This window comes from Macaca thibetana, chromosome X, assembly GCF_024542745.1.
Source record: "Macaca thibetana thibetana isolate TM-01 chromosome X, ASM2454274v1, whole genome shotgun sequence".
Classification (NCBI taxonomy): Eukaryota; Metazoa; Chordata; class Mammalia; order Primates; family Cercopithecidae; genus Macaca; species Macaca thibetana.
In genome coordinates this window covers 64704245-64728442 of record NC_065598.1, presented here as the reverse complement: position 1 = coordinate 64728442, position 24198 = coordinate 64704245, and the positions used below count along the sequence as shown (strand labels likewise).

General features: G+C 39.5%; 1 protein-coding gene across 3 annotated transcripts in view; it reads left to right on the top strand.

Annotated features, from left to right (window-relative positions):
• OPHN1 (oligophrenin 1) overlaps positions 1 to 24198 on the top strand; it is a 376301-nt gene that overhangs the window by 142373 nt on the left and 209730 nt on the right. For all 3 annotated transcript variants that reach the window (XM_050776883.1, XM_050776881.1, XM_050776882.1), the window contains exons 4-5: positions 431 to 492; positions 9021 to 9092. In XM_050776883.1, coding sequence (XP_050632840.1) covers positions 431 to 492; positions 9021 to 9092 — 134 coding nt within the window. The remainder of the gene's footprint in view (positions 1 to 430; positions 493 to 9020; positions 9093 to 24198) is intronic.

Sequence of the window (24198 nt, the reverse complement as noted above, 5' to 3'; positions counted from 1 at the left end):
TATTTACTTTGTATTGACCCTACATTTACCATCCAATTTAGTTTTTACAGCAATACTCTCTGGTTGGTCAGTAGTGGAACAGGGATCCAAACTCATTTCAGGGTTCTATAGATGCCATTCATTACACAGCAAACCCCTTGCCTCTTTTCTAATCTTTGCTTGTCTATGAAATAAGAGAAATTCTAGCTACTCCTGAGTGGCTGTAAGGATTAAATAAAATATTAAAGTATATGGGGGTTGATAAAACAGAAAAGAAAAGAAACATTCGATAGGTACTGAACACCTGCTTTTGTCCTCCGATTTGACACCTTCCTCTAGTGGCCATGTGGGCATAGGGCACTGGTCCCTACTTGCTGTTGCACAGATCTCTGTCCCTTTGTCTATCAAGCACCATGATTAATTTGTTTTACATTTGATTCTCTCCTTCCAGCTGAATCCTTCAAGGAATTTGCTGAATTGCTCAACGAGGTAGAAAATGAGAGGATGATGATGGTAAGTCATTAACTCTGTCACTGAAGCTGAGTTCATGGGTGATATAGGGGATTTTTCCTGTCCTTTATGCTTGGATTGATCCTATACTATTTTGATTTCTGTCAGATAGCTTCTTGGTGCTGTAAAAATAGTTAGGTAATAGATCTGGTTATTATGTCTCAAGCTTCCACCCTGAGAGTTTGGCATTAGATAGAGCGAAATTAATGTGCAAATCCCATCTGTATTCATTTCAGTGAAAAAGAATTTCAGTGGATATTAAACTGGGCCTTTAAACATGTTGACAGAAATTGAGGTCTTTAGTGTTTTTAGCCAAATTATCCATTTGTTAATCTTCAATTTGTAGAGTAGTTTTACTTTTATAGAGAAAATCAGTAGAAAATACAGAGAGAACTCATATACCACCTTTCTCTCTCCCATTCAGTTTTCTCTATTATTAAACATCGTGAATGTGATACATTTGTTATAATTGATGAGCCAATATTGAAACAATATTATTAGCTAAAGTTCATAGTTTACATTAGGATTTACTTTTGATATTGTACATTTTATGGATTTGACAAATATATAATGACATGTATCCACCATTACAGTGCCACCATACAGAATAGATTCATGACCGTGAACATTTCTTTTGTTCAATCTATTCATCCTTCTCTTCCTCCTCCAGTCCTGAAACCCTGACAACTACTGATCTTTTTTTTATTGTGTTTTGCCTTTTCCAGAATGTTTATAGTTGATGTCAAACAGTATGTAGCCATTTCAGATTGGCGTATTTGACTTAGCAATATGCATTTTATTTTCCTGTCATTTATTTTTATCATTAAATAATATCCCATTGTATGAGTTACCACAGTTTATCCATTCACCTACTGAGGGACATCTTGGTAATTTTGGCAATTACAAGGAAAACTATTATAAACAGTTGTATGTAGGTGTTTGTGTTGATACAAATTTCCAACTGATTTAGTTAAATAATAAGGAGTGTAATTGCTGGAGTGTAAATTGTCAGAGTATGTTTAATTTTGTAAAAAATTGCCCAACCAACTTCCAAAATAGCTGTGCATAACCAGCAATGAATCAGAGTTCCTGTTGCTCCACGTCCTCGCCAACTCCATGTTCTTACCAGCATTTGCTGTTGTCAGTGTTCTGGATTTTAGCCATTCTCACGGGTGTGTAGTCATATCTCATTGCTGTTGTAATTTGCAACTCCCTAATCACATATTATGCAGAGCATCTTTCCATATGGTTAACTGCCATCGGTATATCCTCTCTGGTGAGGTATTTGTTCAGTTCTTTTGCCTATTTTTAAATTGATTTTCTTTTGTTAAGTTTTAAGAGTTCTTTGTATATTTTAGATGCCAGACGTTTATCCAATAGGCATTTGCAAGGATTTTCTCCCCATCTGTGGCTTGTCTTTTTATTTTCTCAACAGTATCTTTTGCATTGCATAGGTTTTTTATTTTAATGAAGTCCAACTTATACATTTTTGCTTTAATGGATCATGCTTTTGGTGTTATATCTAAAAAGTCTTTTCCAAATCCAAGGTCACCCAGATTTTCTCCTATGTTATCTTTTTGGAATTTTATAGCTTTTTGTTTTACATTTAGGTCAATGATTCATTTTGAATTAATTTTTATGAAGGATATAAGGTCTGTGTCTAGATTCACTGTTTTGCATGTGGATATCCAGTTGCTCCAACATTATTTTTTGAAAATACTATTCTTTCTCCTTGAATTACTTTTTGTCCTTTATCAAAGATCACTTGACTATATTTATATGGGTCTGTATCTGGGCTCTCTATTTCTGTTCCATTGATGTATTTATCTGTTCTTTCACCAACACCACACTATCTTCATAACTTTAGCATGGTAGGAATTGCATTGTAGTAAAAACCATTGAAGTCAGGTATAAGCTTAAGAATCAGTTTGTTCATATCCACAAAATAACTTGCTGGGATTTTGAGTGGGATTGCTTTTAAGATCCTAGAGATATCTTTTTTATTTTGATTAGGATTTGCTTTTAAGATACCAGGGAAAAACTGATATCTTAAAAATATTGACTTTTCCTAAATGTGAACATGGGTTATCTCTCCATTTAGTTACATCGTTTTTGATTTCTTTCATCAGAGTTTTATAGTTTCCTTATATAGATCTTCTACGTATTTTGCTAGATTTGTACTTAAGGGTTTCATTTTTATGAAGTCTAATTATTTTAACAGCCTAAAAATAATCTTTTTGTGTGGTCCTTAGAGCAGCAGTGCCATCATGAGCAGCAGCAGCAGAAAATTATTGGAAATACTGGTCCTTGTCCCCACCACAGACTTATTGGGGACTTAAATGTTGAAATGTATATGTTGATCAATATTCATTTTTATTACGGGCATGATGGTAAGATGAGAATTCTGTAGAGGATATCAAAGTGGTCTACTTTACCTTTCTCCATCAGATGACTTTTTGTGGGCTTCTCAGTTTTGTTAAAGCTATTTATTCCAACAGCCAGAACTCATTTACCTATAAAACCTCTTTCCTTTCAACAGTGTGGTACTGCCTTCTCAAAATACTGCTCATAGAATCTAGACTCCTAGAGAAGTAGGATTGAAGGCAGGACTTGGAGGTAGGGGAATTAGAGAATTAAGGCTCTAATTCTGGCTCTGTCACTAACTTGTTGACTTCAGATTAATTACTTCATTTTTCTGGGCTCCTTTTTCTTATTTGTAGAGTGAGGAAAATAATCCCCATCTCTTATGGTTGTTTAAAGTTCTCCAAATAATATAGTAAACATGGAAGTGTTTTATAAGGGGAAAATACTGATTATGTAAGCATGGTTTTTAGTTATCTTTAGTTACTCACAAGATTCTGCTTGTGGAAATATGACTTGGGAATTTTCTTAGTTTAAAATATTTGCTTTTAAATGTACTAAGAAGAGACCAATATGTGTGGTTTCCCTGGAGCCTCTTAGATGGCCCCCTTGCTAATACACACTCTACTAAATGTTCTTCTCTGCCCACAGAGTTTGTGGACTGCTGCCCATGTTGTTTTCAAAGGCATTTGCCCCCATTTCATTCAGATAGCATTAGAAAGCTCAGCTGTACTTCGCTTTAGCCCTAGTTGTTTCTCCATCTCTTTTATTTACCCAATAACAAAGCCCTCACATATTGAAGTAGTATTCATCTTTTGAGATGTTGTTTTTCTCACCCTTCCTGCTGGTACTTTGCCACATGACTGACTCATTTTCTTCTGTCTTTAATTATGTTGTGCCCTTTTGTCCCAACAACTTTTCAATCATATATTGAGTGTTTGCTCCCTATTTCCCACTTAATTCCAGGAATGCTGAGATGGTTAGGCTTAATGAGTGCTTTCACCCCATGCCAGGAATTCATTGCTTGATTATAACTTTTCCATTTCCTGGCTTTGTAGCAAAAGGACCCCTCTACCCCAATCTGGATAATTTAGTGGGTCTTATATTGCATTTTATCCTTTGTAAAAGAAGAGTCCAAAATAAGCTTTAGAATAACAGGAAGAAAGTTCACAGCCCTCAAGCATGGAAATTGCCTGTGTCTGGTCATCTCCATAAATGAATATAAATTGGAGAAGAAATTATGAAGGGAAGAAGTGAGGAAGGGCATCCCTGTGATGTTCTCAAAAGTATCCTCTTGGGGCTGGGTGCAGTGGCTCATGCTTGTAATCCTAGCTCTTTGGGAGGCTGAGGCAGGCAGATCGCTTGAGGCCAGGAGTTCAAAAGCAGCCTGACCAACATGGTGAAACCCTGTCTCTACTAAAAATACAAAAATTAGCCGGGCGTTATCGTGCACCTGTAGTCTCAGCTACTCGGGAGGCTGAGGTGGGGGGATCTCCTGAACCTGAGGAGGTCAAGGCTGCAGTGAGTCATGATCATGCCACTGTACTACAGCCTGGGCGAGTAAGGCCCTGCCAAGAAAAAAAAAAGGGCGGGGGGAGGGCCTCGAAAAGTCTGAATTGCACACTTCTTATATGATTATGAAGCTTGCCTAGATTCTTTTCTGACTCCAAAGAGGCCTCTGTTGGCAATGTGCAAGGTCTGTTTTTGAAGACTGCCAAAAGTCACCTAAAGAGGCCCCCATGATATTTCAACCTGTCTTTAATGCTCTCTCTTTTTAAAAATGTTTTTATTTTTTATTTTTTGAGACAGAGTCTCCCTCTGTTGCCCAGGCTGGAGTGCAGTGGCGTGATCTCGGCTCACTGCAACCTCTGCCTCTTGTGTTCAAGTGATTCTCCTGCCTCAGCCTCCTGAGTAGCTGGGACTATAGGCACCCACCACCATGCCCAGCTAATTTTTGTATTTTTAGTAGAGATGGGGTTTTGCCATGTTGGCCAGGCTGGCCTCGAACTCCTGGCCTCAGCTGATCCACCCGCCTTGGCCTCCCAAAGTGCTGAGATTACAGGCGCAAGCCACTGTGCCCAGCCCAGTGCTTTCTTTTGATATTTCATTTACCATCAAAGATTCCTGAACAATCCTGCAATACTGGACTGAGTATCATCTCTATTCTGCTCAACACCTTGTTCAGTGTTACTTTGGCCTTTATTCAATAGGATTCTGATGATAGAAATTCACTAATGAGTTTAGGATGTCACTCCTTATGGTGAAGATTCTACCTGAGATAGCAGGTGGGAGTTTTTGTCCCCAGTGAGCTCACACAATGAATGCAGTGATTAGAGAAGAGATTAAAGGCCAAGTTTACTTAAAAGGGGTCATTGCTCGAGTTCTAAGGGGTTTCAGAATAAAATAGAATGAGAAAGAAAAAAGAGGAAATCCTCAATGTGACTTTTTTCTACATTCCTAAGTCTCTATTCTGACAAGAAAATAATATAATTACCAATGAGTGTCATAGAAAGGAAAAGATTCAGAGTATCTGTTTGTGCTGTAGGAGACTGGGAGCAGTATTGCCAAAGTGATTAAGGGAAAATGATGTACTGCAATTCTAGTAAACCATGGACTATTTTTCTAGACTGAACTGGGATCAAAAATCTAAAAGTCAGTGGCCTTGTGGACCCTGTGTGAGAAGTTGCTGACACACTTGCTTATGCAGGACAATCCCCTTTGGGGCATGAAAAGCCAGCAACTCTGCCATCCTGGGGGTTCCTGAATATGCAAGGGCCCAGCTCCATACAGGCTTTAGAAAGTAGTATGTTCACTTCTTATTTAAAGGCAAACTTCTTCAATGTTTCCCAGTTGGCCACTTCTTAGGTATTACATTTATTTATTTATTTATTTATGAGACTGAGTCTCACTCTGTCACCCAGACTGGAGAGCAGTGACGCAGTCTTGGCTCACTGCAACCTCCGCCTCCTGGGTTCAGGTGATTCTCCTGCCTCAGCCTCCCAAGTAGCTGGGATTACAGGCATGTGCCACCTCGCCCGGCTAGTTTTTTGTATTTGTAGTAGAGACGGGGTTTCACCATTTTGACCAGGCTGGTCTTGAAACCCTGACCTCAGGTGATTCATCCGCCTCAGCTTCCCAAAGTGCTAGGATTACAGGTGTGAGCCACTGCACCCGGCCCGTATTGCATTTTTTAAACTGCAAATTCTCTTTCTAATTATCTATTGCTTCATACCTTTTTCTAATATTAGTGGCTGAAACCAGGGTCCCCCACCCCTAGGCTGTGGGGCACCAGTCTATGGCCTATTAGGAACCTGGCCACACAGCAGGAGGTGAGCAGCAGGATAGGGAGCATTACTGCTTGAGCTCTGCCTGCTATCAGATTAGTAGCCCCATTAGATTCTCATAGGAGCAAACCCTATTGTGAACTGTGCATGCAGGATCTAGGTTGCATGCTCTGTATGACAGTCTAATGCTTGATGATCTGAGGTTGAACAGTTTCATCCTGAAACCATCTCCACCTCCCCCTACCCTGGGTCCATGGAAAAATTGTCTTCCATGATTCTGGTGCCTGGTGCCAAAAAGGTTGCAGATTACTGGCTTAAACTTAAACTAATTATTTGTAATTATTTTGTGGGTTAGGCATTCAGACGGGTCAGCTGGGCGATTCTTCTGCTCCAAATGATGGCATTTACCTGGCAGATTAGTTGATACGGAAGGTCCAAAATGGTTTTCCTAATGTTTGGCACCTTCCACTGGGGATGGCAGGAAGGGCAGATTCAGCTGGTATGAGACATTGACTAGAATTTGGCCTCTTCTGTTTGGTAATCTCAGGGTAATTAAACTTCTCATATACTGTCTCAAGGCTCCTAGTGGGAGTATTCCAAGAGAACTGGGAGAGAACTGGTCCTGGCCTTTTATGACCTAGCTTCAAATGTCACAGAGTGTTACTTCTGGAGTGCTCTATTTGTTCAAAATATTAACAAGCCCACTCACATTCAAGGTAGAGGGAATACAGACCTCACCTCTCAATGGAAGGTATGTCAGAGTTTGTGGCCATGTTTTAAGGCTTCCACAATACTAAAGGAGAAAAATGGACTTTCTGTACTGGGCCTATGACACCAATGACTTAATTTGTGGATATTTTTAGTAGAAGAAGTTTTACTTTCAATTAAGGAGAGACTTTGGTGTAATTTTTTTTGATACCATAATTGTTAGTGAATCTTTGATTTCCTAAGCAACCAAAACGAATCTTTCTATGAGTCAGACCTCATAGAAAGAGAAGTCTTTACTAGGGGCTCTTGCAGGGTGGAATTTATAGACTTTACTGCCTTTGGCTAATGAGCACACTCAGAGATGAAAAGAGAATGTTAAGGGTTGTACTGGGAGGTAGGTTATAGTACGATTAGGACTCAATGGGGTTTCATAGATCCAGTAGAAGAGAAGAGATGTGATGAGAATCAGACAGGGTCTGGAAGTGTTAGTAGGCAAGAGATCTGTTTTTGTAAAAATCAGCAAACTTTGGGAAGGGTTACATGATTTTTTAAGTCTAGGCTTGTAGCAAACAAGTTTTAGAAAGCCAGCTATAAAAGCACTGGTGATCAGGAGACATAGAGAATGACTGTTCTCAAGGAAAACATTTTTTTTTCTTGCCTAGTTTTATATATTTTTTTGCTGGGAGCTGCCTGTACTGGATGGTAGCATTAGGAGCTGCAGTAGATCAGAATGTCAGGGTTCACCAGGTTGTTCTCATACAAAGGCTAGCAGTGACATTTTAGGAGTTTGCTCATTTAGTTGAACCTTGAATCATACCTACACACAAAACAAGAGGCCCAAATTACCTGAAAGACACGTATAACCCATGCACTAATGCCCCACAACTTTCCACACTTTTGGGGTGGTAGGTTAAAAATTGCTTCTTAGATTGGAGAAGTCAGATCTTGTCAAAACTGACTTTTTCCTCTGTTGTCTATTTTTGTTAGGAAGATATATCTTGTCTTACTGACACTTATGTCTTATATGGCAAGGAAACTTGTCTTTTAGTTTTCTGTCTTGTAGCTAATTAATAAAAATTAATGCAATGATTCCCAAAATGCAGCCCGTTAGATGCCTTCTCTAAGGTCTTCCATTTTAGTGATTCTAACTCTCACCACGGAGGCACAAACCCCACTTGTTGCCTTGGACATACACAATCTCATAAGAGGTTTATATGAAGAAAAAGCTTTGTATACCTTTACCTGCCCAAAGAACAAGGGGTCTTCTTTGATTTTGATGTTTTTATATCTCCAGAACATATTTATTAATGCCAATATTAATAGTCCCTGAACAGGCCATTCCTATTAGCTTCTGAGCATTTATATTTAGGTGATTTGAAGGCCTAGTCTAGTGTTTTCTGTGATGCTGTAATGCATTCCACATTCTGAAGGAAATTTTCTGGTTTTATGGCACAGGCAGGACTGTAAATGTTTTATCCTAATGCTATCACTGCACACTCATTTGCCTCTGATGAAATGATTTGCACTTGCTGCAATTGTCCTTTTCTTGTATTTGCCATTCTCTTTCTCTTCTCTTTTTCACCTGTCCTTCAGGTCTCCTCTGTCTTCTGCTGGACATCACTTCAGATATTTATCGATTAAAAACTCAGATCAGACTATCATTAAAGTTACAGAGAAATGCCCCTCTTATTCTTTCTCCCACTTCTTCTCAATGCATTCGATTTTCAGAAACAATATAGAAACAAACAATAATAAACCCCAACAAATCAGCAAACCATTTAACATTTTGCAGGATGGTATATAAATGAAAATGTCGGCCGGGCGCGGTGGCTCAAGCCTGTAATCCCAGCACTTTGGGAGGCCGAGGCGGGCGGATCACAAGGTCAGGAGATCGAGACCACAGTGAAACCCCGTCTCTACTAAAAATACAAAAAATTAGCCGGGCGCGGTGGCGGGCGCCTGTAGTCCCAGCTACTCAGGAGGCTGAGGCAGGAGAATGGCGGGAACCCGGGAGGCGGAGCTTGCAGTGAGCCGAGATCGCGCCACTGCACTCCAGCCTGGGCAACAGCGTGAGACTCCGTCTCAAAAAAAAAAAAAAAATGTCATAGTAACAAGGAATCTTGTATTTGAACCTTGTTAACCTAGAAATTATTTTGTTTGTTTTTCCTTTTTGTCTAGGTACACAATGCTAGTGATTTGCTGATTAAACCCTTGGAAAATTTCCGGAAGGAACAAATAGGCTTCACCAAGGTACATTTTCTGTATATGTATAAGATTTTTTTTTTTTTTTTTTAATAGCAATCAAATAGTTGTATGGGCTACTACTCTTCACTTTACAAAGATATGCACCAACCTGCTGGTGCTTTGCTCTTGGCCTAGTCAGCCTCCTAAACTGTGCAAAATAAATGTTTGTTGTTTATGTCACCCTGTCTATGGCATTCTGTTATAGTAGCCTCAACTAACGTGACAAAGGGGATCGGAGGGGTGGGTGATTAGTTTCTATGAGAAAAGTGATCATGAAAGAAAGTAAGAAAATCTAGAATTGGCCTCTGACTTTGTGGCCAACAGACTCTGTATCTGTGCATAAGTTGCTTCTCCTTTTGGTGTTTTTGTTGTTTTGTCTGGAAAACTAGCTATCATTTATCAACTGCCTGCTATGTTGAGCACTAGGCTAGGGGCTTTACGTTCATTCTTTAATCACAAGGACCTTGAGTGCTTCTGGCATTTTCCCCATTTCACAAATGAGGTAACTGAGCCTTGGACAAGATAAATAACATGACCAAAGTTATATAACTAGTGATATAGTTTGGATCTGTGTCCCCATCTAAATCTCATGTTCAGTTGTAATTCCCAGTGTTGGAGGTGGGGCCCGGTGGGAGGTGATTACATCATGGGGGCGGATCCTTCATGAATGGTTGAGGACCATCCCCTCAATGCTGTTCTCCTAGTGGTGAGTTCTCATCAGATCTGGTTGTTTGAAAGTATGTAGCAACTCCCTCACCTCTTACTCCTGCTCTGGCCATGTAAGATGTACCTGCTTTCCTTTCACCTTCTGCCATGATTTTGTTTCCTGAGACTTCACCAAAGGAGAAGCTGCTATACTTCCTGTACAGCATGCAGAACTGTGAGCCCATTAAATCTCTTTTCTTTATAAATTACCCAGTCTCATGTATTTCTTTATAGCAGTGCAAGAGCAGACTGATGTGGCTAGTAAGTGATAGTGGCCTGGATTTAGACCTAAAGGTCTTTTTAGCTTTACATTCCATACTCTTTGCATTAAGCTATGCTGTCTAGGTCTTTGCTGTCTATTATGGTAACTACTATCTATTTAAATAAATTAACAACTCAGCTCCTCATTCTTTCTAGCCAAATTTCAAGTGCTCAGCTGTCACTTGTGTCTAGTAGCTACTGTGTTTGACAGTGCAGATAAAATACATTTCCATCATTGTGCAAACTTCCATTGGATAATGCTGTGTGCCAGATAATTTCACATTCTTTTCAGCTTGACCATCCTATGGATCTCTGATTCTCCAATGCCTGTTAAAGGGATGTGAATGATTTTCATTTTTAATCTTTTCATCTAGGTGTAGGTCTGTTTCATGAGCTCTCAATGTATATCCACCATGTAGCAGAGGTTGTTTCTTCTGCCAGGGCTAAAATACAGCATCTTATCCAAGCATCTAGGTTTTTTTAGGACTAAGAGCATACCAACCAGTAGATATTATTTGGAATATCATGACAATCAGTTTGGATCAAGAATTTGAAAACAGTAAGTTTTTCTTTTTTTAAAAGACACTATCTTGCCAACTCACCTTCCCAAAGTGCTGGTATTACAGGCATGAGCCTCCATGCCTGGCCATGAAAGTAGCAAATTTTGAGAAGAAGGAGCAAAGTAGTGGTTGAGCTCCCACTGCCTGCTATCATCAGATTTACATGGGCATTGTTAGAAATGACTGGTGTTCAAGCAAAGTGAGTTCCCCTGATAGCCCAGCAATACTGGATTCTACTTGTTTCACTGGAGCCTCATTAACATCAATACTTAGTTGGGAGAGGATATAATTGAAGGATAGAAGTATATTTAAACTTACAACTGAGGATAAAAATAACCACTTGTGAAATAATTTGATTTACTTTCATTCCTTTATAAGAATAACACTAGGAAAGTAAGGATATGCTACCATGGTTGCCCTCATATTATCTGAGCAAATGGAAATGAATTTGTATTATGTGCAGTCATGCGTTGCTTAATGTTGTTCTGAGAAATGCATCATTACATGTTTTCGTGGTTGTGTGAACTTCACAGGAGTGTGTTTAACACAAACCTCAATGGTGTAGCCTAATACACAACTGGGCTATATGGTATAGCCTATTGCTCCTAGGCTACAAACTTGTACTGGTGTTAACTGTACTGAATAGTATAGGCAGTTATAACCCAATGGTAAGTATTTGTTTATCTAAACATATAAAACATACAGTAAAAATACTGTATTATAATCTTACAGGACTTTCATTGTATATGCGGTTCATTGTTTACTAAAACATTATTTTGTGGTGCATGACTGTACTTCTATGGCCCATGCCTGCACTGAGGGTTTTACACATGCTTTCTTCCTTAATTCTCACAGCAAACCTGTGAGGTGGGATTTTTAATATCCATTGTCTCAATGAAGAATGTGAGTCTCAGAAAGTTTAAATATGTATCTATCTTTTTTCATAATTCTTTACCAGTAAGGCCAGCCTGCATATCTACAAAGAAGACCAACTTAGTGTGAGTCATGTCTCCAATAAACTATGTAGAATTCCAATAGTCAAAATGTAACTTATAGTCTACCCCGTATGTTCTCAATTTATTGCCCATCAGTTCCAAGCCTCTCAATACCTGCTCTGTAATAATGGACAGATTTTCTTTAAGCATCTTTCCTTTATAGTGAGCACGCCTTAAACTTTCTCAGTAGATGGAGCTGGAGGGACGTTGCAGGAGGAGGGGGATCTCTTCACGTTTCCAGCTGAGGCGGGGGCGGGGCAGGGGCAGGGAGGACAGCTGATGGAACTCTGACCCAGCCACCCACCCAGGCACATGGTGCCTCAATTTCCTTGAAGGCTTCATGACCATGCAGTCCTTCAGCTTCCCTCTGTAGACCCCCTACCCTACATGGCCCGCTTGCTGGTGAAGAGTTATCATGGAGCTATTACCCGCTCTGCAGGGCCCTCATCCATTGACCTTGCACCCTAGGGGGTTCCCACCAAACCAGGCTGGCCCCGCTGAGCTCACCTGCAACTCAGTTTTCCCACCTTCTCTTTATACCTTCTCCACTGGTCACTGTTGGCCCGCTTTTTTGTACTCTGGGGAGTTGCCTCCTGCTTACACAGTGACTGTGAACCACCGGGCCAAATCAGCAAACATTCTGCTATCCAGTGTGTTAAATTTCTTCTTTTCTTTTCTTTTTTTGGGAGACAGGGTGGGTCTCACTCTGTCAACCATGCTGAGGTGCAGTGGTATAATCATGACTCACTTCAGCCTCGACCTCTCTGGGCTCAGGTGATCCTCTCACCTCAGCCTCTCAAGTTGCTGGGACTACAGGCACATACCACCACGCCTGGCTAATTTTTTGTTTTGTTTTGTAATTTCTGTAGAGATGGGGTTTCACCATGTTGCCCAGACTGGTCTTGAATGCCTGAGCTCAAGCAATCCTCCTGCCTTGGCCTCCCAAAGTGTTAGAATTACAGGCATGAGCTACCACGCCCTGCCAAATTACTCCTTTTCAAGTGAGGTCTGAACCCCATTAAAATTTGTCCTTATTTGAGTACTTTTCCTTAGCCTTAGTGTACCATATAGAGTTTTCTTATATGTTAATTGTTTGTAGCGTTTTATATCTCGTGATTGGACTTAGCCTGATATACCCAGCACTGCTGCTAGCTAGCTTTGTGAGTTCACTGGTTGTGGTAGGTGTTATATTAGGCCCTCACACATATAGATCCATGTTCTCATTTGAACCTCAGAACAATCTTGTAAAGGTTATTATCCTCCATTAACAGGTGGGGACACTAAGTTCAGTGAGGTGTAGCCTCTAAGGTCACTCAGTAGCTTGGATATGAATTGAGTTTTGTTGTAAGTCTAGGGCTCATTTCACTTTGCAGGAAATAGCACTTCTCTCTGAACCTCAGTTTTCTCATGACTCCTGACAACAAGAACAATGTCAAATCTTCCAAATCTGATCTTCTGTTAGTTTGAGATTCTAAGGATAATTAACTAAATATTTGTCCACTGAGTACTAGAAATGCAGTAGACAGAACTAGTTGCACTGTAAGTGGAAAATACACCCTAAAATATACTGTGGATTTTGAAGACAGTATGAAAAAATAGAAAATATTAACATTTAATTTTGATTATGTGTTTAAGTGATAATATTTGGCCACTTATTTTTCCTTTTTGAAATGTGACTACTAAACATTTTAAAATTACATGTGGCTTATATTACCTTTCTATTGGATAACACTGAACTAGACAAAGAAATTACATTTGGTAGATAGCTCCTGCCCATTTGGTAGATAGTTCGTGGGCTTTCTCAGGCTTCAGAATCAAGAGGAGGAAGTATTTGATGAAAATTTGTATACAGATAGTTATTTAATTAATTAAATTAGTTAACATATATAAAGTTTTTAGTACAGTACCTGGCAAATAATATGCACTAAATAAGTTTCTTTCATCAATCATATGTGCTAAAAATTTTTCTTTACCCCGTCTCTACTAAAAAATACAAAAAACTAGCCGGGCGAGGTGGCGGGCGCCTGTAGTCCCAGCTACTCGGGAGGCTGAGGCAGGAGAATGGCGTGAACCCGGGAGGCGGAGCTTGCAGTGAGCTGAGATCCGGCCACCGCACTCCAGCCTGGGTGACAGAGCGAGACTCCGTCTCAAAAAAAAAAAAAAAAAAAAAAAAAATTTCTTTAATCACTGTAATTCTTGTTAGTACTGGTAATAGAATAGGGAAGATAGAAAGTGCTCCATGAAACTGTCCGATTGATGATGGACTTACTGTGAATTAAAGATCAAAAAAGAACTGAGAAGTTAATGAATGAGGCAGGAACAGAGGGACAGGGGTGTTGAACATTGAATGTTTCCTGAGTGACTACTGGCATATGAAGAGGTTTCATGTTACTAGGTCTCCCAGTATGTGTCTCTGGCTTTGCAGGATGTGGGAGGATACCTCTTTGTCATAGAAGTGGAGGGAGGTAGGGAGGAAGGATGAAAGCAAAGAAGGAAGGAACAAAATAACCCAGATAATGCTCCGAACTAATAGTGAACACATTCTGTATAAACTCATCCTGTTATTCAAGCAGGATTAACTTCTTAAAGTGGCATTGATGCTTCAAGTGGCACTTTCCCTTGGATGTGTTTTCTATAGTGGAATTTGGGGGCAACACGTCTTTTATAACAGAACCCTATTGGTTAAAAATATATGTGAACTACATCCTTATGGTTAAACCAGATAGATCTTCCTGTTTTCAACTAAATAGGACATGTCTTTCAACTTCTGTATGGAGTTGGTATATTTATGCAATGAGAAGGACACTTCTTCTCTTCTCTTCTCTTCTTCTTCCTCTTCCTCTTCCTCCTCTTCCTCTTCTTCCTCTTCCTCTTCCTCCTCTTCCTCTTCTTCTTCCTCTTCTTCTTCTTCCTCCTCTTCCTCTTCTTCCTCTTCTTTCTCCTCTTATTCCTCCTCTTCTTCTTCTTCTTCCTCTTCTTCTTCCTCCTCTTCCTCTTCTTCTTCCTCTTCTTCCTCTTCTTCTTCCTCTTCTTCTTCTTCTCCTCCTTCTCCTTCTCCTTCTCATTGTTGTTGTTGTTGTTGTTGTTGTTGTTCTTCTTCTTCTTCTTCTTCTTCTTCCTCTTCTCCTCCTCCTCCTCCTTCTTCTCCTTCTCCTCCTCCTTCTCTTCTTCTTCTCCTTCTCCTTCTTCTCCTTCTCCTTCTCTTTCTCCTTCTCCTTCTCCTCCTTCTCCTCCTTCTCCTTCTCCTTCTTCTTCTTCTTCTTCTTTCTTCTTCTTCTTCTTTTTTCTTCTTCTTTCTTCTTCTTCCTTTTTTGTCGGAGTTTTGCTCTTGTTGCCCAGGCTAGAGTACAATGGCGCGATCTCGGCTCACCACAACCTCCGCCTCCCGGGTTCAAGCGCTTCTCCTGCCTCAGCCTTCCTAGTAGCTTGGATTACAGGCATGTGACACCATGCCTAGCTAATTTTATTTGCATTTTTAGTAGAGATGGGATTTCTCCATGTTGGTCAGGCTGATCTCAAACTCCTGAACTCAGGTGATCCACCCACCTTGGCCTCCCAAAGTGCTGGGATTACAGGCGTGAGCCACTGCACCCGGCAGGACATTTGTTTTTTTCTAACTTTAATGTGTGATCTGCAATTTCATCAGACTAACCCCATTTCACAATCCTTACTTTTTGAGAAAATAATGCCAACTTTTCCATTTTAAAAATTAAAATTTTATAAACGATATATGCATAGACATATTTTTAAAAATAAAATAGTAAAACAGAGTCTACAAAGAAAACAAAAAGGCTTCTCATGTTTACCCATTACTCAGAGGTATCCACTTTTAACGATTTATGTTTCATCCTTCTGTTATTTTTATATTTTAAAATGTTTATATTACTATGTTTTATTTTAGTTTAAAAATTTTTTCTCCTTGCTGTGAATACAGGAGATCATTGCTCACACTTCCCCCTTACTTTCCCTCTTCCACTGTTTAATAATTATAGCACCATTTTACTTCTTGTACTGCTTACTTCTGTTATTTTAAATAATATACTGAGACTCTTATTTCTTATTTCACAAACTTTTGACTCTAGCTTTGTAACATGAAGATATTAGCACTTCTGTCTTGTTTAACCATTTTAGCTCTCAACTCCCATCAGCCACACTTTCATTTTTCATTTTAGGGGTTATAACATTATTATTCTAGTCTGGAACCTTAATGTAATCTTCTTGATGTTATTAATAGACTTATTTTACAGTGGAATAAAACAGTGGACAATCCAGAATTTGAACCCAAGTTCCTTGGCTGTGAGTCCTTGAATTTTGACATATCTTATACTGGGTTAATATAAGAGTTAATTTCTGGAGCCAAGGATAGATGAAGGATAATTCCTTTCTTTGCCCCTTTTTCCTAATTTCTTCTCTACTGTGTTTAGACGTCTTCGAGCAGCCGCTCTAGATTTCTGTTTGGTTCACTCCTATCCCTCCCACCTCTCAAAATTCCCAACACATGCAAAGTTTGTGCATCCTTCCCCATGTGTACACTTTATCACTTGATTTGCAGAACTCTTCTCACCACTATTCACCTTCCTATAATCATGCAACTTCCCCGCCCCCACCCCCGCCCTGAGTTCTCTGACCCAAGATTAAGCGAGGACAAGCAAGTCTTAGTCCAGCTCTGTTTATAATGGGTCTTTCATCCCGCAGTGTAGAATGCTAGACTGTCCGGTAGGGATGGCAGAATAAAGACTCAGTCATCCCCTCTAGCCTTATGACAGGGAGGATATTTGTACCCTTTGATTCATATTTTTTGGGTCTTGTCAGAGTTGCCCACAGTATGATGTTTTCAGTTCTTTTTCAAGGGTGCCCTTGCCAGAGAGGAACAACCAGTGAATTGAACCTTTTTGTGGTTTCTGGTGGGACCAGGGCCAAATTGTCTGACTAAGACATCTGAGTCTGCATTTAACACACTTCATGGAGAGTGGGAGCTGGTGTGGAAGCTATGATATAGTGTGTTCTCACCCAAGAGATGGCAGGCAAGAGGGCATTGATGACAGGACATAGGATTGTCAGTCTTAATGATGTTTCGCATCCATGTGTAGATATCACAGAAAGAACTTTAAGAAAAGGGTCTGTTCTGGAGGTAGATGAGACTGAAAACATATCAAAGATGGCAGAAACCTGACAATGTAGATGAAGACAAAGGTGTTAGTGTTGGTCTGCATTCCAAAGGCCAGTGCTTGCTCTGGGAAAGAGGGGAAGGAAACAGCAGCAAACCACCCACTGATAGATTCAAAGAATTTGAATTACCATATTTGGGTTTCAATGGCTACCAGAGTGCATTAGCAGGGAAGATCAAGTGGACAAGGTGCTCAAGAATTAAGCTATGTGACAGTAATCCATAAGTGATTTTCAAGTCTGTAGCAAACATTTTATAAGCCTTACAGTAATAACTACCATGTACTAGGTACTTGGTTTATGTCCTTTCAATTATTATTCTTTGTATCCTACAGATGTGGAAGTCAAGACCCATAATGGCCAAATAACTTGTAGAAGGACACATAGTTATTAACAGAAGCTAGACTAAAACAGATTTTTGTTACTCCAGGGACTGTGCTCTTTCTACTACACTGTACTCTGAACCCTGCTTTGTGGGGCTCGTATCAGAAGATTTTTTAAAAAAAGATTAATAATGCCTGTCACCAGTTGAATGGATATATACATTGTAGCAAATTGTCATTATTCTATAGTAATGAGAACAAATGAATTAGAACTGTTGTTCACCGTAAAATAGATGAATATGAGAAATACAAGGTTGAGTTAAAAAAAAAAAGTCACGAAAGATTACCTGCTATATGAGTCCCTTTCTATAAAGTGCAAAAACAGGTAAAACTAAATGATGATGTTAGAAGCCAGATTAGTGGTTACCTCCAAGAGTTGGGGTGTTACTGAAAAAAAAAAAAGAATCACAAAGGGGCTTTCAAGGGTGCAGGTAATATTTTCTTGTTTTGACCTTGGGTGCTGATGACATGGGTGTGTTCAGTTTGTGAAAATTTTTTGACATTTGTACAGTGTATTTTTCAGAGTATATGTTATAATTTCAAAAAATGGAAAAGAATATTAAAAAACCTTAATATCTCCTTTGTAGCATCTTCCACCAGCAATCCGTGTTTCTTCATACATGGAGGCAGTGGCTTTATGGGTTTATCCTCCTGATTATCCTCATTCCTCCTGATTATCCTCATTATGGACCTTCTTCCTCTATTATGACTTTCCTTCCCTTTTATCTCATAGGTGAATTTCCCTAAGCAGTATATAGTATTGTTTTACATAATATGCTGGTTAAGACAGTGGACTCTGGAGACAGACTACCTGGGTTTGCATTTTGGCTCTTCAACTTAGTAGCTGGTGAGTGTAGGCAAGTCACTAACTTCTTTTTGCCTTGGTTTCATTATCTATAATATGGGATAAATGATAGTACTTACCACATAGAGTTGTGGGGATAAAATGCCTTATTATGTGTAAAATGCTCAGAATAATTTGGTACACATAGTACACAACATATAAATGTTTGCTATTACTGATTTTCATATTTATAAAAAAGGAATGACCTGCAGGTGCTCTTTTATATATTGCTTTTTTTTCTCATGATTTCTTAAACAATTATCTTTTTTTTTTTTTTAAGACAGGGCCTTGCTTTGTTGCCCAGGGTGGAGTGCAGTGGCACAATCACAGCTCACTATGACCTTAAACTCCCAGGCTCAAGCAGTCTTCCAATCTCAGCCACCCGTGTAGCTGAAACCTGACAAATTTTTAATATTTTTTTGAAATGAGGTCTCCCTGTGTTGCCCAGGCTGGTCTTGAATTCCTGGTCTCAAGTGATCCTCCAGCCTTGGCCTCCCAAAGTGTTTGGATTGTGAGACATTGTGCCATGCTCATTATCTTATTGATGGATGAGTCATTTGCTTCCATTTTTTTATGCGAGTGCAAACAATACTTCTGTGACAGTGATTTACATGTCTCTTTGTGCATATTTCAACTCTTCTCCTGGGTATATACTTAGAAATAGAATTTCTATTTTGTAGAATCTATGCATTTTTACTAGATGTGTTACCAAATTGGTCTACAAAATGGTTGTATCAATTTATGTCATCACTCATCACTAGCAGTATAAAAGTGTTTTATTTGCTACATATCCAAGGAAAATGAGTTAGTTCAGAAATATGCAAGAGAATTTGATTCAACAAATGTATATCGTGTCTCTAATCTGTATATAGAGAAGGAAGCAGTCACTTGTGGAAGAGAAATCTACTGTACAGACACAGAGCAACTCTACTTAGTACCAACCACATATGCAAAGTATCTGGCATAGAGTAAACCCCTTTGCTCAAGCAATCTGGGCATGTACCCACACAGCTGATGTGGTAATGTTATTACCCTTTTACAAGGTAATCTATATTTGAAAAAGAGAATAATGGCCACTTTTAATCTGAAGAGTAGAGGGTGAAAAGGGAATATTATCCTGTTGTCAGTGACATAGAATGGACCATGACCCAGGATGAGGTCATATTTTTTGTATCTCCCTTGCCATCCTTCACTAGAGTAGAAGGGAATTGCATCAAAGAGCAGAGAGACACTAGTTTTCTCTTTCAGTCTACAACCACAGTGAGACTGTTATCTGCCCCTTCTCCCTATCCCAGTGCCCTTTCCACTTGAACTATTTGAGAGCGTTTTTGTAATTACAAGGGTGATCTCGCTCAAATGAGATTTCCTTTTGTGAGCTTGTAACTCGGTTCCTAATATTAGCTGGCTTCAAAGTCATGTTTGGAGTTGACAGGAGATACAGGAAATCAAGAGCATGTATCTCCCTAAATTGGATTGTAATTTGGTGATTTTCTGTTTTTGGAGGAAATGTCAAATGTTCTATATCTGAGTTTTCCACTACAATAGCTTCTAGCAACATGTAGCTACTGCATACTTGAAAGGTTACTAGTGTAACTGAAAAAACTGTATTTTAAATTTTAGTTGATTTTAGTTAATTTAAGGTAATGTAGCCACCTGTGGCTATTGGCAACTGTGTAGGTCTAATAAATATTTTCTTGGTAGAGGAAGGTAAGGGAGCTAATTTTTTTTTTTTTTCAGTACCTGATGTGCATTGGGGTCTATACTGCCATCTCAACTTTATAGTACCCTGTGAAGATTTTATCCCCCATTTTACAGAAGAGGAAACCAGGGCTCAGAGAGGATGACCTACTTGTTCAAGGTCACACAGGCTACAAAATGGCAAAGCTAGGATTTAAATACAGGTCTTTCTGGTCTCTCCAATTCTGAAGTCCATTCTGTTTATCCTGAACAGGGTGGTATAATTTTGTTCTTGCTACTTGGCTTCAACCATATGCCAGAAAAGCTTAAAATTGAATGCCTTCTAACACAGTAATTCCATATTCTTAACTGTTAACTTGTATTAGCAAATGGGTTTCTGGAAGCTCTAATAAATGCATACCTTGAAGATATTGTGTATTCAGTTCCAGACCATTGTAATGAAGTGAGTATTGCAATAAAGTGAGTCACAAAAATTTTGTTTTCCAAGTGCATAAAAGAGTTACATTTACATTGTACTGTAGTCTGTGAAAGGTTCAGTAGCATTATGTCTTTTTTTTTTTTTTTTTTTGCCTTTTTCTTTTTTTTTTTTGAAATGGAGTCTTGTTCTGTCACCCAGGCTGGAGTGCCATGGTGCAATCTCAGCTCACTGCAACCTCCACTTCCCGGGTTCAAGCAATTCTCCTGACTCAGCCTCCCGAGTAGCTGGGATTACAGGCGTGTGCCACCACACCCAGCTAATTTTTGTGATTTTAGTAGAGACGGAGTTTCACCATGTTGGCCAAGCTGGTCTCAAACTCCTGACCTCAAATGATTCACCTGCCTTGGCCTCCCAAAGTGCTGGGATTACAGGTGTGAGCCACTGCACCTGGCCCTCAATAGCATTATATCTAAAAACAAAATGTATATATAAAATTAAAAAAAAACTGTATTGCTAAAAAAAAAAAATGATGCTGACACAGATACATGAAGTCAGCACATGCTGTTGGAAAAATGGTGCTGGTACACTTGATCCATGCCAGGTTGACACAAACCTTCAATTTGTAAAAAATTCAGTAACTGTGAAGCATAATAAAGCAAAGCATAATAAAAGCGAGGTGTGCCTGTATGTTAAGATTCCAGGGACTTTGGTAATATAGGAATTAAGAAGAAATCACTTAGGCAGATAGTAAGCAGATATAGGAGTCCTTGGTAAGGCTTTTCTTTTTAATGAAAAGCAGCCTCAAATCATTTTCTAACAAAGAGCAGTCTGTAAAGTTGCGCTGCAGACATAGACAAGCAAGCTAAGAGCTTGCATGGGTGAATGACGTCAGGAGTTAGGGACTAGACACGTTCAAGATGGCTCCTCCATCATCCTTTCTCTGCCAGCCATGTGTACAGTAAGAAGTAGACAGGATGGTGCCTGCCAAGGATAATTCATTTGCCTAATAAGATTAGGGCGGGGAGACCAGCCTTTCCCTTGCTCTATGTAAACGTCACACCTGATCAATCTGTGAGCCCTACCTAAATCAGACACCACCTCCTCAAGCTGGACTGTAAAATCTGGTGCATTCACAGCGAGCAGGTCCTTTCCTTTTGGAGACCCCTCTCTCTCTAGCGAGAGAGCTGTTTCTCTTTCTCTTCTCTTCTGCCTGTTAAACCTCCGCTCCTAAACTCCTCGTATGTGTCCGTTTCCTAAATTTTCCTGGCAAGAAATGACAAACCCTGGGTTTATATCCCAGACAACATAGCCACTTCAGTAATGACTTTCTCTCCTAGGATATTTGGGAGGAATAATAAATGCCCAGGAACAAAGTGATTGAATGAGTCAGTTAGGCTTTTTGTATATTTTTAGTCAAAAATCGTTATACCATGTTTTAGGGTTCTCCAAAGAAACAGAACAAGGCATTTATGTGTGTGTGTGTGTGTGTGTGCATGTGTTTGTGTGTATGTGGGTGTGGGTGTGTTTGTAGAGAGGAGTTTAGTTTAAGGAATTCTCTTTACGATTGTAGGCACTGGCAAATTCAAAATCCATAGGCCAGGCTGGCAAGATGGACACTCAGGGAAGAGTTGATGTTGCATCTCAAATCCAAAGGCATTTCCTCTTCCTCTTCCTCAGTCATCTTCCTCAGTCTTTTTACTCCTAAGGCCTTTGACTGATTAGATGAGGCCCACATACATTCGCAAGACTACTAGTTTAAATGTTAACGTCATCTAAAAACTACTGCTAAGTAAATATCTAGACTAGTATTTGAGCAAATGTTTAGGTACCGTGGCATGGCCACATTGACACATAAAGTTAACCATCAAACACTACAATAACTTTTGTTGTTGATTTAATAACTTTCTTTATCCATATTCACATAACTTTTATTTCAGTATATTATAATTTTTGTTGTGCTATTTTAGTAGTTATTGTTGCTCATCTCTTACTGTCGCTAATTTATAAATTTAACTGTATCGTATGTATGTATGGATAGGTGACCTAAGAAACTCTTGAGGTAGGCAGTTAGAAGTTTCAGTCAGTGTCCTCCAGGTCTTTTCTCTGTGATTCTCTTAGACTTCACCTCAGGGTCGTAAGATGGCTGTCACAGCTCAACATATTACATACTCACATGTTAGCATCCCAAGCAGAAAGGAAGGGAGGGAGCTCTTTTTTCTTTTCTTTTCTTTTTTTTTTTTTTTTTTTTTTTTGGTGAGACAAAGTCTCTATCTGCCTCCCAGGCTGGAGTGGTGCAATCTTGGCTTACTGTAACCTCTGCCTCCCAGGCTCAAGCAACTCTCATGCCTCAGCCCCGCCCAGCTAGTTGAGATTACAGGTATACGCCACCACGCCTGGCTAATTTTTGGATTTTTGGCAGAGACAGGGTTTCACCATGTTGCCCAGGCTGGTCTTGAACTCCTGACCTCAGGTGTTTGGGAAGCCGAGGCTTCCCAAATTGCTGGGATTACAGGTATGAGCCACCATGCCCAGCCATAAAGGGCTCTTTTCACATGACATATTTTGTCTTTTATCCAAGAGAAAAATGTCTTACCTAAGTTGCCAGCTGACTTTCCCTAATAACTCATTGGCAATAGCGGAGTTATGGGCCAACTCCTAGGACAATATTTAGGAAAAAGAAATAGGAATACTAAAATTCTCCTTTGGCCTGGGAGAGGGGCTTACTTTTTTTTGGAGAACATTGCTTGCCTGCCTGATATCTGAAGAAATAGGAAGAAAGAGAGTGGCTATTGAATTGGCAATGAACAGTGACTGTCATAATGGCCTTTTGAGAATAGAGATGCTGGACTCTAACCAGGAGCCTCTGGAATATATTCAAAGGGCAGGAAAGAGAAAAATACTGGTTATCTATCTATAGTACTTTAATATAATAATCACAGAGGCACTTTTACTGTATCTTGTCTTCCAAAGAGAGATTGCCTCAAAGACCCAGAGAGGGAATGTGACCCCTCCTAGGTCCTATGGGAAGCTAGTGGCAGAGCAAGGAATAAAACTCAATTCTTCTGCTACCTTCATGCTTCTTGTATCACTTTTGTTCCTCCAACAGGTCTTAAGCACTGTTCCACAGTGAGCAGATCTATGCACACCTACCCCTGAAATCTAAGGAAGCTGAGAGACTTAAGAAAGAAGCTGACATATCCGGTTTCTGAGAGAGAAACATGTTCTCATATCTCATGATATTTACAAATAGAAGCCATAGTCTTGGGGAGCAGTGAGACAAGATGGTGGATCCCTGCACCATTACCCTCTAGACCCAGGGAAGGAATATGCAGGACAATTGAAGTTGACCTTCCCGGCAAAGGGAAGAATGCTATGTGAATCTTTCTAAGGGCAGTATCTATGGCTAAAGTTATTTTGATCTAAGGGCAGGATTGATAACAGTAGATAAAGTAGAAATCTTAGAGGCATTTCCAGAACAGAGGTTAATCAGAAGTCAACATAGTAGATTTGCATCCAAGATGGAGTTGCTTTAGCTTCTACAGGCACTTTAAGAATTTATATGGCAGTGATTTCTGCCTATATGATGTAAGCATATTGTGGTTTTAAAATTTTAAAAAATTTAACCGAATTTGACTTATTACTATCCATTTATATTGTAGCTTACATTTAGCAGCGGAAGAGACCTTCAAAGTTATTAGTCCCACCTCACTTTACAGTTGAGGGAACTGAGGCTTAAAAGGTTAAGTGATTGACTAGGGGCATAGATGATTAGCGGGGGAGATGGGATCAGAACCCAGGTCACCTGATTCCTAGTCAGATGTAATCACCAGTTCTTCAGAGATATTACATAGATATGATATTTTGGACAGAGCTCTATGAGTTTTAGTTTTGTTCAAATTATGCTGAGATAACCTTGTAGGCCCAATGTCTTGGCCCTCATTTAACACATTCCTGCTTTAGCCATTTCTCTTCAGAAAGAATCAGATGTACCTTTTTGCATCATAGTTTCCTTATCTGAAAAAAATGAGGATAATGAACTATATGGTTTATTTTACTTCTAAAGTTATATGATTAATACTAGC